At 38.1% G+C, this 14,996-nt stretch overlaps 1 protein-coding gene across 1 annotated transcript; it reads right to left on the bottom strand.

The window, feature by feature from the left end:
• Positions 1-853: 853 nt before the first annotated feature.
• TMEM71 (transmembrane protein 71) lies at positions 854-14,116 on the bottom strand. The gene is made up of 10 exons (XM_065752405.1): positions 14,036-14,116; positions 12,904-12,994; positions 11,506-11,563; positions 9,166-9,335; positions 8,475-8,654; positions 7,877-7,952; positions 7,371-7,420; positions 7,114-7,189; positions 5,937-5,962; positions 854-1,218 (listed from the first exon to the last, which is right to left on the bottom strand). Exons 1-9 carry the CDS (start codon positions 14,045-14,047, stop codon positions 5,953-5,955), a joined length of 723 nt encoding a protein of 240 aa, XP_065608477.1. The 5' UTR covers positions 14,048-14,116; the 3' UTR covers positions 854-1,218; positions 5,937-5,952.
• Between the last annotated feature and the right edge of the window lie 880 nt (positions 14,117-14,996).

Genomic DNA, 14,996 nt, shown 5'->3' with positions numbered 1-14,996 from the left:
ATAACACACTTCAAACCATTGCTTTACAGAGTCCTTGACCTAATCCTGATACGGATTTTCTCATTACTTGAATGAATTTTGTAAAGTCATAGAATTGTTTGAGTTGGAAGGGACCTTTAAAGGTCATCTAGTTCAACTCCCCTGCAATGAACAGGGACATCAACAGCTAAATCAGGTTGCTCATCCAGTCTGACTTCTAATGACTGCAGGGAAAGGCTTCCTTCTCTCAGGACATCCAGTTTTAGTGCCTCGTTACCATTACTGTAAGAAGTTTTTCCTTATATCCAATTTAATCTCCCTTCTTTTAGTCTGAAACAATTTCCTCTTTTCCTTTCACAGCAGACTCTGCTTAAGAGCCTGTTGCTTTCTTTCTTTCCCTTTTTAGAGACCAAAAGGCTGCTGTCAGGTCTCCCTGGAGCCTTCTCCAGGCTGAATAGCCCCAGCTTGTCATTTTAGGAGAGGTGCTCCTTCCCTTGGATTAGTTTTGTGTCCCTCCCCAAATGTGCTTTAACAGGTCCATGTCTCTGAGAGATTGAGGACTCCAGAATTTCCCCTAGTTTGAGTTTTTCTTGCCTGTGACAGTAAGTGCTAAGTTATCCCCCTGTCCCTCCTTCAACCCATGTGCTTTCTCATCCTACATTCTCCTGTTCTGTTGCAGAGGAGGAGTGAGAGTGGCTGGGTGGGAGTCTGGCTGCTAGTCAAAGCTAACGTAGCACAGTAAGAAACAGAAATGGGCAATTGCAAAGAGATGTTCTTGCAAGAGCTTCGTGGGAAGGCTGAAGCGGATAAACTACAAGTTTATTTGTTACATGCATAAAGCAATGCAATATAAAATAATCATTCTGCATCACAACAAAATTAGCTTTATTGAGTTATCATTACAGTACATCAGAAGCATCCTGAATATGTGCAGAATATACTCATGTAAAGTGCTTTAACCCTTTTTAAGCAAATTGCTTTCCATGAACAAATCTTAACTATTAAAATGCTGTAGGTCAGAGGCTGAGGTGGAAATCTCAGCTGATTGATACCCACTCAGAATCTGGAACTGTGACTTTTTCTTTCTTTCCTATTTAATTATCATTCTTGTGGTTTTTGTTATTATTACTGTAATTATCATTCCATGCAATTTTGGTAACAGTTACGTAGTAACTAACAAAATTAGGTTTTTGTCTTTACACCAGAGTACCAATAAATCCCATCCGAGGAGCATTCAGCCTACAGGAGAGGTCAGAAAATGAAAAACAAGAAATTAATTGAAATATATGCAATTCTTAATAATCATCTGCATTATTGATGACACATGTACAGGAAAAAAATGTGTAAGAGAACAACTTTACAACTACGTAAACAATAGGAGGACAAGCAAAAGGAAGCATGATAAACGTACAAAAGCAATAATATAAAATGAAGTAACAGTTTTGCACCATATATATTAAAATGTAGAAGATTGTATACAAAATGCTGCAGTTAATTCACACAAATATATATATATATATATATATACACCAAGGAATAGATTCTGCGGAAATGGGCTGAATGACCTCACGTCTATTTTCTGCACCATTTAATACCATATGTTAATCTTATTCCATATGGTTTGACTTGTGTATGTATTATTTTCAGGACAGATACTAAACAGACTTGGTGGCACGCTAGCAACAATATAAGCTATTATCATTCTGTTTGCTGCTGTTCTCTTCAACACAAACATTCTCACTATTAACCATTATGTGATATATACTCAAGAGTGCCCTTGGAATTCAGCTGAAAAAAACAAGAAATAAAAGACAAGGCATAGTGATAAAAAATAATTGTAAGAGAAGGTATGAGATAGTGTACAAGGGGTTATAAATCTCAATCTTGAGCTTCTTTTCTGATTTAGTTTTCAAAATAAGGTGCTATATTAAAGCTGAATAAGGATTTAATCACTGAGGACAGAAATAAAATTGCAGTACTCCTCTCTGTAGATGCATCTGTTAATCACCAAGTTAAAAATGGCTTTACTTTACTAGAATTACTGCTCAGAATTATCCTAGGCTTGATTCTCCAGTTAGTAGAAGTTGCAAATACTAATTATCTCTGATAGCTTGGGTTCAAACATTTAGGCTAGAAAATGCTTTCTTCAGTTTTTCATCAGATACATTTTGGCTTCAGTTTATCATTTGGTAGGACTGAACATACCATACTATTGTTGCTCTTTTCAGGGAACTGTTTTCCTGAATTACTTTTCATAGAATCATAGGGGTTGGAAGGGACCTCAAGAGATCATCGAGTCCAACCCCCCTGCCAAAGCAGGTTCCTTACACCAGGTGTGTTTCAGTCCATTGGACAGTGTGGAAGGAAACAAGCAAATTGCAAGCAGTCTGATAACTGAACAGAACTTTGTTAACTCACTGTTGATGAATATTGCAAAGGGTATCTCATAGCAGATCCCACACATCTTATTTTTAGTTCAACTCTGATTGCCAAACTGTTCCAGAACTTCCCACTCTCCTAATCAGAACACTTGTAGTTTACAGCTTATATTTTTCACAGACAGATTATAGCAGTTCATGCTACACCAAATTTCTGGCAAGCTACATCAGCTTTTCCTTCACTTGCTCTTGTATCTCCACTAATTTACAGTGAGCTTAAGCTTTCCTGCTTTCAGTGTATCCCTTCTGTAACTACAAGGGTAGTTGCAGTCTTAGACTTTTCTGTCAGTACAGGATGATATTTTTCCAGTTCATCCATTCAGCATTCAGAAAACTATTTAAACACAAAAGATCTTTTAATCCTTTTTTTTAAATATGCATTTAGTAAAGGACCTGTTACACCTCAGTTGTCTTTATAGTTAAAGAAAATAAAGTAGAATAACAAGTACTTAAGTGCATTAGGTAGAAGTAGATATGAGAACAAGCATTATAATACTGTACTATCTACCTACACAATGCATAAGTCCTAAGAAAAAGAAGTGTACTGCTGTCACCTTTTATTGCAATGATAATCAGACTTCATTCACACAAGATCAATGTAATGCATTAAGCAAACGTAAATTACTGTCCGAAAATTCTAATTTGGATGAAATTTCCCTGCTTAAGCTCTTTATGATTCACTTCAAAATAAAACCAGCATATATTTATTTATCATTTGAAAGAGAAATGTATGTATTGTTGGATTATTGGGTGTACACTTCCCTCATTGCCACGCTTTGGATTTTCAGTGCAAGAAATACTGCTATAATGTGCTTGATCTTGGTTTAGGCAGAGAGTTGGAAAGACAGTGGCATTTGAATTTTGTTGATTCCTTCACCAGCACCATTATGGTATGTTTTTTGCTGCAGTTTTAATATCTCCATCACTGTGCCTGCCAGCCTGATTGTACCCTGTCAGCAATGCTACTCCTTTCACATCGTATCTGATGTACCTGGGGCTGTGCTAACATCACTTTTAGCACAGCAGAAGACAAGCAGATGAGAAGCAGTGCTAGTTATAGAATGATCTGGTGGGAAATAGCATGCTCCCATATCATCATTCTGTTGCATGGGAAGATGAAATCCATGCTCTCCTAGCCAAACTGGAACACAGGGAGACATTTAAAGAAGCAGATTATTAAATGCTTGGAGTTGCAAGATAGCAGTTTTTGGTTGCCCATGGGATCTATGTATAATTTAGTCTGTGTGGTGGCAAAGATCCAGCTTAAAAAATAAGGCTCAGTGTTTCCAAAGCACAGTTAATAACTTATCTTATATTATATGTCTTATGTATAATATGTCTTATATTATTCTACCTGAATCCAGGTAGAATTTAATCACTGAATGAATTTCATCATTGCTTTTTCACATTCTGATTGCTAGTTTTCTGAAGAGTCCCTTCCTTTTAAAAATTAGGCACTAGTTTGACACCCATTAATTTTTATGTATTCTTATGTTTCCTTCTTCTTTTTCCCTCTTTTTATAGTGCTCAGGATAATGGTATAATGGCTAAAAGGAAATGTGCACACGATACAATAATGCTTCTGAAATATGTTACCACAGATACTCAGTTTCTATCCAAACCAATTGTTTTTAACAGCATATCATTACAAGAAATTGACATATATGAAGCATGTGAAGACATCAGCTGCTCAGCAAATGCAAAATTAGTGAGGATTTTTTCTTTCTGTCAAACCTCACCCTTCTAAACCAAACACTTCTATAATCAATTCACTATCAAAGTGCTTATAGGACTCTATGTAGCACCTCATTGACATAACAGACAAGAGGTCTCTGTTTTTGCATGACTGCTTACAGATGATCACCAAGAAATATAATGTCACACAGAATAAAAACAATACAAATAAAGCTAAAATGATTAATATTTTAAAGGAAGAACACAAACAATTCAAATTTTTTTCCATAGGAACTTGTGTAATGGTGGCCATAAGGAAGTATCTAGTAGCCTGGTTCTAAAGAGCTGAGAGAAAGAAGTTTGAGGAGGAAGAAAAATGAAAACGGTCAGCGAACTGGTAATGGAATGTACAAGTGACTACTCTGCCTTTAAGTTTCTGTAGAAGGCAAGAGGAGAGCTTGTTTTGAAATGCTGGAAACAGCACTGCTCCATCCTGTACTGCCTGCTTCGGGTAATATTGATTCTAGCCTTCAAAATAAACACTAGCGTCGAGGCTATGCTGTTGCAGCCCATGTATAAACAGTCCCACTGACTATGAGAAGTGTCATATCTAGTGTCCACTGCTTGCCTGTGGCTGAGTAGGTTGTATTTTTCATCACAGGCATTCATGCTGTGCAGAATGATCAAGTGCCTGCATGAAGTTCTGAAAAGCTTTGTTCTCAGGATGAGACTCCTTTTTGTGAAGACTTTCTCAAAGGTTTTCCAGGTTGCAGCTGAGCAGCTGCCTTTAGATCTCAGAAGCTGAATGGTCTCATCCGGGAACTGATGAGCAAGGCTGTTTTATCTACACTGTGAGGAACACAAACCTGGGTACAGCATCACTTAGTTCCTTCTTTTCATTTTTGTCTTTTCAGCTCAAAGAGATGGATGAAAAAAGGGACCAGGACTGGGATGACCAGATCCCAGAAGAGATAAGTCAGCGTTGTTCTTCTAAGGGCTCTGAGCTACATGAAGACTTGAAAGAGATGCTTGATAAACAGCAGCTGGAAACTAATTATTAGATAGAATCACAGATTGGCTCAAAGACCATCTAGTTCCAACTCCCCTGCTGTGGGCAGGGCTGCCAACAACTCCATCAGGCACTAGGTCTGGGATCTAAGGACAAGAATTACCTGTATAAGGGTGAGGTTTGACAGAAAGAAAAAATTAAAAAGAAAAAGTGTTTCTTAGATATTTTGGACTGATACATAGTTATCCTGGTTTACTCTTTCAGTGGAGTGCTACCAAACTAGAGTAGTACAGTACAGTTCATGTTGGCCATGAGCCAGCACTGTATCCTGGTGGCCAAGAAGGCTAATGAGATCCTGGGGTGCATTAAAGACTGTGGCCAGCAGGTCAAGGGAGATGTTCCCTATCTATAGGGAATGTCTAAGGAGTGGAGGCAAAGGGATGAGGCTGGATTATGGCCATGAACTGATGCATAGGAAGTTCTGCACAAATGTGCTTTAAGAAATTCTTCACAGGGTGACAGAAGAGGCAATGGAAGAGGCTGCCCAGAGAGGTGGTGGAGTCTCCTTCTTTAGAGATATTCAAGACCCAGGATGCCTACCTGTGCATCCTGGTTTAGGGAGCTTAACAATTGTTTTCAAACAGTAAAAAAAGAATCATCTAAATAAAATCAAGGAGGAGGCAAAGTGGATAATTCACAGTGGAAACAGGCAAGGGCCCTACAGCTAAACCTGTTTTTAATGAAAAGTTGAGGAACTTTACTGGCATGATTGAACCCTGTTTTATAAGGCTCTTCCCAAAATGTGAGATTCTGTCTAAACTTATACATGTACTCACCAATTATTCTTTCTTTTCAATTATTCCTGTGGAGGGGAAAAAAAGAGCCACATAAATTTTTGTACATTCTGATCTAATTTGCCACATATCATCATGCTTATGGACTGCTTGTTTGAGCGGATAACTTTTCTCACATGATGTAAAAGAGGTATTCTCTGTACCCCAGAGACTGAAAAGCTCTTCGAGTGTTTTTTTCTCCTTCCTGTGAAGAACAGCTTTGTTTATGACTCTGGCCTAAACTACTTAGAAAGTCAGAAAGCCATACCTTGGAGCATGGGTGGTCCTGATTTCATAAGGGTAGCATACTGTACTTTAGTGTTTGAGATGTGTTTTTGATCAACCTTTTGGTTATTCTTGATCAACCAAAATGCTCTCCAGGTTTTGCCTTGCTGCTTCTAACTTCCTACATATTGAGTTTAAATGGAAGAGATCTGCCATCTTTGTCCTGTTGCCCTTGACTTACACTGAACTCCTGAACCCTGACACTGTACTAGAAACAGTGTCCTTTTGAGCTTTATTTTCTCTACACATTCAGATGAGACCAAAGGTTTTAGTCTTAGCAGCATTTTTGACATATTCAGAACATTCCTTTGCATAGAACATGGAATAATAATTAATCAATACATAATGTGCATACACTTTTACAACAAGGAGATATATTCATGAGCTGTTCTGAAGATGTAATTCAGACCTATGACTCTGCAAGTCTTTTTCTTCAAAAGGATCTAGAAGGTATAGCTCTGTCCAAAACTCTGATATAAATCAGTCAGACAAAGAGCGACATCAGCACCGTTATTCAACTCATCAGACTTTGCATTTCTAACACCTTTCTCAGACTGTGGTAGAAGCCAAAAGCAAGCTCTGTCCTGAACCTAATGGTGCATTGGGTCAGTGAGGCATGTCTTGTTATGTTCATGTCTCTACATGTTCAGATTATGGCATATTAGGTTCATCTTCATTTTCTGCAAACTGTTACAACATTTGTTGCAGATTATTAAAACTCAGTTTTTCAACGTAAATAGAAAGTTTCTATGTATACAAATCAGTAACACAAAAAGCCAAATCTGCATCGGATCATGCTTTCTATCTTTTGCCATGAAAACAACAGAAGGAGGCTCTCTTTTCTCTCAGTATAAAATTTCTAATTTACATTATTCATCACATTAGTACTACTTACCAAAACTTAGTTGTTTTGAAAGATGTGACAAGACTGAAGAAAGATGACAGAGCAGCAGCATCTTGGGACAAAAGAACTGACAAGTTTAAGTGCAAAATCCTGTTATTGATTGAAGGCTACATTCTGTCCCCATATGCCCACATATTGATCTTATCAGAACCAATAAGAGCTGTGGATTTTTATATAGGGACAGACTTTTGTCCGCAGACATCACTCAGCAAAAGATTGTGTCGGATATAAAGAAAGTCCGTACTTACAAACTAAAATTATCAACATCAAAGTGGCAGACAATCCTCCCAGAAAATACCTGTGAACATAAGTTTAGAGAAAGGCAGGGGATGCATGAATAAATGCCTGGATGAAGGAGAAGGCTTTTGCAGACAACCAGCTGACCTATTCTAGGTGAACAGCAATGTGAAACCTGAACTTACTTGAGCTACTGAGGAAAATCACATAGAAATGAGGATATCAACATTGCCAGCCTGAGTCACTTGGAAAGATACAGATCTATTCTGATTCTACTCAGGCTTCCACAACCCTTGACAAAAACATGCTTGACAAAGTAGGCAGCTGCAGACATATTTCTTATTTTTTGCATACTCACGGCTGAGATATTTGCCTGGATTGACTATTGTGAAAATACAATAACATAAGATGTATCTAACTTTGCAAAATGGATTCTTAATTTATGTTTTATTCACTGGGTGAAATACAGTAAGCATTAATATACAAAGCAACAAATTACGAAGTCAAAAAGGATTACCTTATACGTACTGAAATAATTAAACACACCATCAGTGCAGTGATCTGAGCCAAAAAATTTGGCACCGCATTGGATTCTGAAAAAAAAAAAAAAAAAAGAAAACAATTCTCATGAATTTTCAAGAAAGTAAATGCATAATAGAAAGTGTTTGTAAAAAGCACTTTCAGCCCATGAGGCTAGCAGTTTTATGAGAATTCACATAGACTGGTTCAAAGCAGAAACCTAATTTATTTTCCTGCTCCCAGGAGTCTTTTTCCCCACAACCATAGAGACTCTGTGCCCTTCATTGCTTGCAGAAAACAAGCACTTCTGAATAATTGCCCTTTTCACTTTTTTGTCCCATGCCCTTTCCTCCATTTTCTTCTTCACTCTATGTTTTTCTTTTTACATTTATTGCTGAAAACAGGAGGGAAAAAGGAAGCATGGAGAAATGAATAAATAAATACCAATCTTAAGACTTGATTATTTTAAGCAGTTGTTTAATTTACTTCTTTAATGTACATTTTCTATTCTGCACAGGGCCACATCAGCATTTTTAAGGTGAATATTTCTGCTTCACCCTAAAAATGAAGTTTATCAGGATAAGAATGTAACATACCTGCCTTGTTCGGTGTATCTTCATTTCCATTTATCATAAATTGAGAGCGGGATGGTGAGGCACAAAGTGGTTTTCCAGGCTCAATAAACTCCACATCTTTGGCCAGAGAGGCTCTACCAGCTGCTGGAATTTGCCCTTGTGGCATTGGGATGTTATATTCAGAAGAAAAGTCTGAATCACCTATAAAAAGTGCACATATATAAATGAGACTGCACAATAAATGAGCCTTGAGAATTTGTGGTAATAGACTGTGAAACAAACAACAACACATGCACAAAACTCTTAATTGTAGGGAGGTTTTCAAACTGTTAGGGGTCAGAAAAGGCAGGTTCAATGTACGCAGGAGGAAATAAGCAGAGTAAAGACAAAACTATGTAGAACATAACACAGTGATATTAATAGAACCAGGTGAAAGCAGGCTGAGACAGATATGAATGACTTCAGGGTAAATGTCTTTACATTCAAACTCAGTCTATAAATGCCCTTTTGGCACAAAGTATTTGCGGAACCACAGTCCCTGAATTTTAATTCCAGAAGCTCAGTTCACCACTGGCAAGTTGGTTGTTCATGTATCCTTCACGTGCATGTATCCTTTGCCAGGCAATCCAAACAAAACCTACAGGAGATACTAATTCCCACTAAATACAAATTATAACGTAGCTAGATTACTTTGTACGTGGTCAGAGCTTACCAATATCAGACTGACTGGCCTCTAGTTTATTGCATTTGTCAGGCCAAGTGTTGTCTACATGGGAGGAGTCCACACTGCTGAGAACAGTGCTGCTGAACCACGGGCTGGAGGCACTGAGACTGAACAAGTTGGCAAGAGAGCGTCGTATTTTCTTCCTTCGCCTGAATATCCTAGAAAGAAAAGGCCCATGATCAAGAGATAGACTTAATTATTCATAACAAAAAGGGGTAGAGCACTAAAGCTTGCAGAGCTGAAAAGAAACAGTTTTTCTGTAGTACTCACAGTTCCGTTGTGGACCCTTGGTATATCACCAAGGATCACTACTGCATAATGTCAGAGGACATAATAACAGCAGAGTAATGCGTCAGGATACTGTGATGATTCATATTGTGGTGCCAAATTATACTTCAGCTGACAGACTTTAATATTGCTCTGAGTATGGGGTCTCATGCTCCCCACAAGTTTCATCCTACCATATCCCAGTCTGACATAGCCTGGATCCATGGTACTACTACTTTTTTGAACTACATTTTATATCCCACCCTAAAACAATGATTTTTCTGAATGCAGGAGGGAATTTTCCCAAGCTAAGAATGCCAGATTCAGACTTTTAACACTTTTCTTCTTATTTCTTATCTTGATAACATCCCATTGGCATAATGAGTTGTAGCTCTCATCTTTCTTTCTTTTTCACACAACTTCAATTATAGCAACTGTGTAGTCTGCAGATTTGGGATAGCATAACTGCAAATCAAGTCATTTTAATCACTTTACTCTCAGAACTAAATCAGTGTATTGTAATGAAGAAGTGACTCTCTGAGCACAGGAAGGATGTGGAGCTGCTGGAATGGTTCAAGAAGGAAACCACAGAGATGATCAGAGGGATGGAGGGCCTCTCCTATGAAGAAAGGTTGAGGGAGTAGAGCTTGTTTAGCTTGGAGAAGAGAAGGCTTTGGGGAGACCTCATTGCAACCTTCCTGTATTTGAAGGGAGTTTACAAGCAGGAGTGAGACTGATTTTTTACATGGCCTAATAGTGAGAGGACAAGAGGAAATGACTTTAAACTAAAAGAGGTAACATTTAGGTTAGATGCTAGGAATAAATTATTTACTCAGAGAGTGGTAAGGCACTCGAACAGGTTGCCCAAAGAAGCTGTGCATGCCCCATCCCCAGAGGTGTTGTTGGATGGGGCCCTCAGTAGCCTGATGTGGGTGGTAACCCTGCCCATGGCAGGGAGTTAAAAATAAATCATCTTTAAGGTATCTTCCAACCTAAGCCATTCTATGGTTTTATGATATACATGAATAAAGAAAAAATAAGAGTATGTCCAAATAAATCCAGAGATACTGAGCCTGCCACAAACATGGAGTAAAATCTGCATGTAGGTTGCTTACCGAACTAAGTTCTCTTTATAGGTAATGTTTGTCTGGGATGGTGTCAGTGTTATGTTGCCATCTTCATCAGACAGCAAACTGTCTTCTGTCAAAATGTAATAACCATTGGAAAGCAGCCGAGGGCTGTGGCGACACGTGAAGACGGAGCCTTTCAAAGGGCTTGTGGAACAGCACCTGTAGGCAGTGACATCATCCAGAAGGGTGCAAGAATAACCAAGGAGGAGAAAAAGAAAACCCTCTGATTCATGTCTAGACATTACAAAACCATGTTTTAATGATAATAAATGTACATATGTCATTGACTCAGTTAACGGGAGCTGGCAGTGACATGGATTTAAAACGTGCAGATAATGCCTAGGAGGTTTCAGCCAACTACAGTGTGTCTGCATTACGCTTTACAGAGCTTCAGACTACAGGAGGGCTTCACAACAGGTGCAGCATTTCATGAATGCCCTAAGACAGCTTGTCTTGAGAAGTACACGGTCCATTTCTGTGGCAGTGCTTTTGGCCAAGGGGTTCTGCCAGACCTATTCTGGCATGGGCCTACTACAAGTACTCCAGCATTTTGCTCTGGAGCTACTGTTATGCTCAAGTAATCACTTACAACATGACTCCCTTCTTCTCAACAGCTTTGAGTTCCAAGCAACTATTCAGAGACATCCATGAAAAGCAATGAAGACATTGGATTAACTCAGTGTTTGAAAATGGTTTCCTGTAGCAGGTTTCTGAATCCCATACAGCATGTTGTGAAGGGCTACAATGATTTCAGTAGAGGGGTAAGAAGATGTAAGAGAGGTATTCAAAAACCTCATAATTGCAAAACTAGTGCTATTAACCCTCTGAGGAAGTACTTCTTAAACTAGTTTCAGCACTTAATCTCTAGAAACTCTAGAAAACCTCCAATGAAATTAAAATAAAATTAGACAAGTATAATTTTCCTCCATACCTTTGAAAAATATGTTCTGAGAGGTTGTGTCTGTGCTCTCCATCAAATGCTGTTGAATCTGCAGAGGCCAAAGAAGAAAGAGTCATTATCATATTCACTGACAGCTTCCACAGTTGGCAGGTCTTCACTGACATGTACCTAGTGCAAACCAAAAGACCATAAAAGCAGCTAGACAGAAAGAAAGAAAGAGAAGAATAAAATATGAGAGAATGGAGGAAAGACACAGTGACTCTAGATTGTTTAATGTCACCTAAATCAGGACAGCACAGAATCAGATCCAGCCACAGACAAATACCTGTACAGGTAATTACCTTGGGATAAATAATTATTGGCACAAAAGTAATAGCTACAGTAATTTTAATATTGCTTCCCCAGAGATCTGGTTCTTGTTGAAAATAGTGCACATATTGGTTATAGCTACAAAGTGGAATGGAAGGGCCAACATTATCTTTAAGGTAAACTTTTTCAGACAGAATTTGCTGACGTGGCACAGCAAGAATAGGGATAGAGACAGTGACAAAAATTGATAATAATTCTGTGGCAGGAAACTAAGAAAATAAATAGGATTTGTCTGGATTACCATGGCTCAAGTTTGCAAAATGCTGCCAGATGTTGAGCAGCTGTCAGTGTCAATCTTAGAAAATATGAGCAATGGCTATCCAGAGGGGAATTTATATTTGTTGCTACGTAGAATTACAGAGGATATGATCTTTCCTCATATTACCTTATCTCTCTGGTATCTTTAGAGCGTCATGCTTACTACACTGTTAGTAAATGCCTGTCACTTCCCTATGAGAGAATATAGGTGAATGAAAGAGGATTTTTATAAAATGTTCAAGTACAAGCTGAGGCAAAGAAAAGTCAAAAAGGTCAGCCTTCCCTCTTCGGCAGTCTTGTTTACCCTCATTCAGATCTCAGTTGCCAGGCACTGCCTGCAGACTGAGCCTTGGGGCCCAGCAGGCTTGCCAAAAGGGAAGTAAAACTTGCTGGGATATTTTTTGCACATTTGTCTATATTTTTCTTCAGGCATAAACAATCTGGAGAGGTCGTACAAGATGACAGGCAGCATTAGCCAGAATGTCACACAGTGAACTACCCAAAAGATAGGCACTGTGTGTGTACCACTGGCTGACATGCTGTACAGCTATGTTTCTTACACAATTAGCTCCTGCAAGATGTTTTCTTACTGTAGGCAAAATCATGCATACAATCTTGACTTTCACTTATGCAAAAATATTATCCTCAGAAAAAGAGGTTTATCTGGACACTAAATGAAAATAAATGATAAACTCAACAGGTAGCTAGTAGATTCAAGCCCAAGTTCTGTCAGCCACCCATGATCCTTCCACACCAAAATGTTTTTTTATCAAAAGCCCAGACAAATGTGCACAAATTTACTTGCTCGTGGTGTCGATGTAACATGTGATATTCCATACATCTTGAAAAGGACTGGTTCGTACACTCGGGGACAATAAGTAATACAGACTGCCTGTAAAAGAATTTAAAAGGAAAAGGAGGTATGATTGATTTTGCAATGTTTTAAAATCGGGAAGTGTCAAGCATTGACATGAATATAGAACACAATATTAGTTAGTTACAGTACACTCCACTGAACATACTTAGAAAGAAGTGACTGGCTCTATGGCAGATCTCTTTGAAAAGGAGTAGGAAAGAACACCTCTGCATCAATTAGATCTATTACAGTTCTCTAATAATCTGAACGTTAAACTTCTTTCCAGCTATTGAAACTTGTGTCATCACTGTATTGCACTTTACTTCCTTGGTTATGTTAATGTAAATAGCAACCACTAACAGCTTTCTTTCCTTTGAAGAAGTTTCTGAGCCGTTGTAATTTGCTTTTAAACTATTTTAAGTAATGGTCACGCCAAGCTTCTATAAACAGGCACGTAACAGGCAGTGCAACAGATTGCTCCTCCACCTTCTCTAACGACAATTTTTGGCTTATGCATTAATGAAGAGGGTTCTTGAAAGCCATAACTGACTCAGTGCTGGAAGACATGTAAACATCATGTTGCAGACAATGCTGCAGTGTTCTTGTTGGATTTAATATTCAGTCCCATTTGCAAGCTATTAATAGTAGGCAAGCCAAAACAAAGCTTCTGAACAGCCACAGTACATTTAATCAGAAGTGTATGTAAAACATACAATGAGCATCAATACAGAACTTTAACTAAGGCATGAAAGAAGTCCAACTACTGTAAGAAATCTCAATAGGACTGAATTTATGGCAATGTTTTATGTCAAGAATTCAAATCAAAGTTTAAGGCAACCTCTCCTTCAATATCAGTATCAAAAAAACAAGAAACTCGTGTCATAATATAAAGGAACAGTCAGTGTGCAAACCAGAACTTCCCCTCCCAAATTAAGTTAATCCTTAACACCTCCAGTTGATAGCCAACAGTAACTTGTATGTGTATACATTGTAAATATGTACATTAGTATTAAAATGTAGATCTAACTATTAAAATAGTTGAAACTCAGGCGACCAGATTTACTCTACAGTACTTACCAAATAGAACATTTTTATTTATTCACACATATCAGTAATTATTGAAGAGCATTCATATCTTTTCTCCCTGCAAGTAATAATGATAACAACAGCCAGAAACATGCAAAACTTCCCAAAGAGCAGAACATCAATAATTAAAAGGTTAATTATTTCTCAGCTAAGAGATAAAAACATGTAAAATCTTCCAAACCTGGAAAATCCGTTTTACTATGGAAAAATGTATGGCAAAAAGTTTCCCATCAGCACCAGAGCCTTTGAGATGTGTGTGTAGGGTGTTCCTTCTGCAGCTTCCTGAAGCAGAATGGCACTGAGTTTTTGGAAAGGCAGGGCTGTGAAGTCCCTTGTTTCCTTTTGAAAACAGCCCATGCAATCAGAAGCACAGAGGCAGAATGAGGTCATGCTTCCTGTCAAGAAGCCTCACATGAGAAGCATTTAGTTTGAAGAGTAAAATGAAGACTAAGATTAGCCCAGGGAATGAACGTTCCTGCAGACCGTTGTGGAATGCAAGCACACTGACTAGAAATAATGTTTTGTTTCAAATACAACATTGAGAAGAAAGATAAAACCTTTTCTCATAAAGAAAAGTAGTGCAGACTTTTGTTTCAGCTTCACTTTTCTATCTTACTGAGAAAACTTTAAAGTGGTATAACTGAGCCAGCCCATATATTTGGTGAAACAGCCAGTGAGCTGACCTGGGAGCCTGACAGGCTTTGATATAGGAATGCAAGACAACTACTACAAAATCCACACGTAGTAGCAAGATATTTCACAAAGGATATTAAAGATAACAAAAAGATAATAAGATATTATACAAAAGAAGTATTTGGCAAGAGTTTACTGTTGTTTATGTTCCGTGGTCAAAACATTATTGCAAATATATATCATGCAACGCTGAGAGCAATTCATTTAACTAAGAAACTTTCTGAGTCCTGTCATTCAAAATAATTGGCTTTAGAACTAC

Source organism: Cyrtonyx montezumae, unplaced genomic scaffold, assembly GCF_038088225.1.
Source record: "Cyrtonyx montezumae isolate F1298 unplaced genomic scaffold, pur_monq_1.0 scaffold_8, whole genome shotgun sequence".
In the NCBI taxonomy this organism is placed as follows: Eukaryota; Metazoa; Chordata; class Aves; order Galliformes; family Odontophoridae; genus Cyrtonyx; species Cyrtonyx montezumae.
Note: the sequence above shows the minus strand (reverse complement) of the source record. Positions and strands in the feature narration are given on the sequence as shown.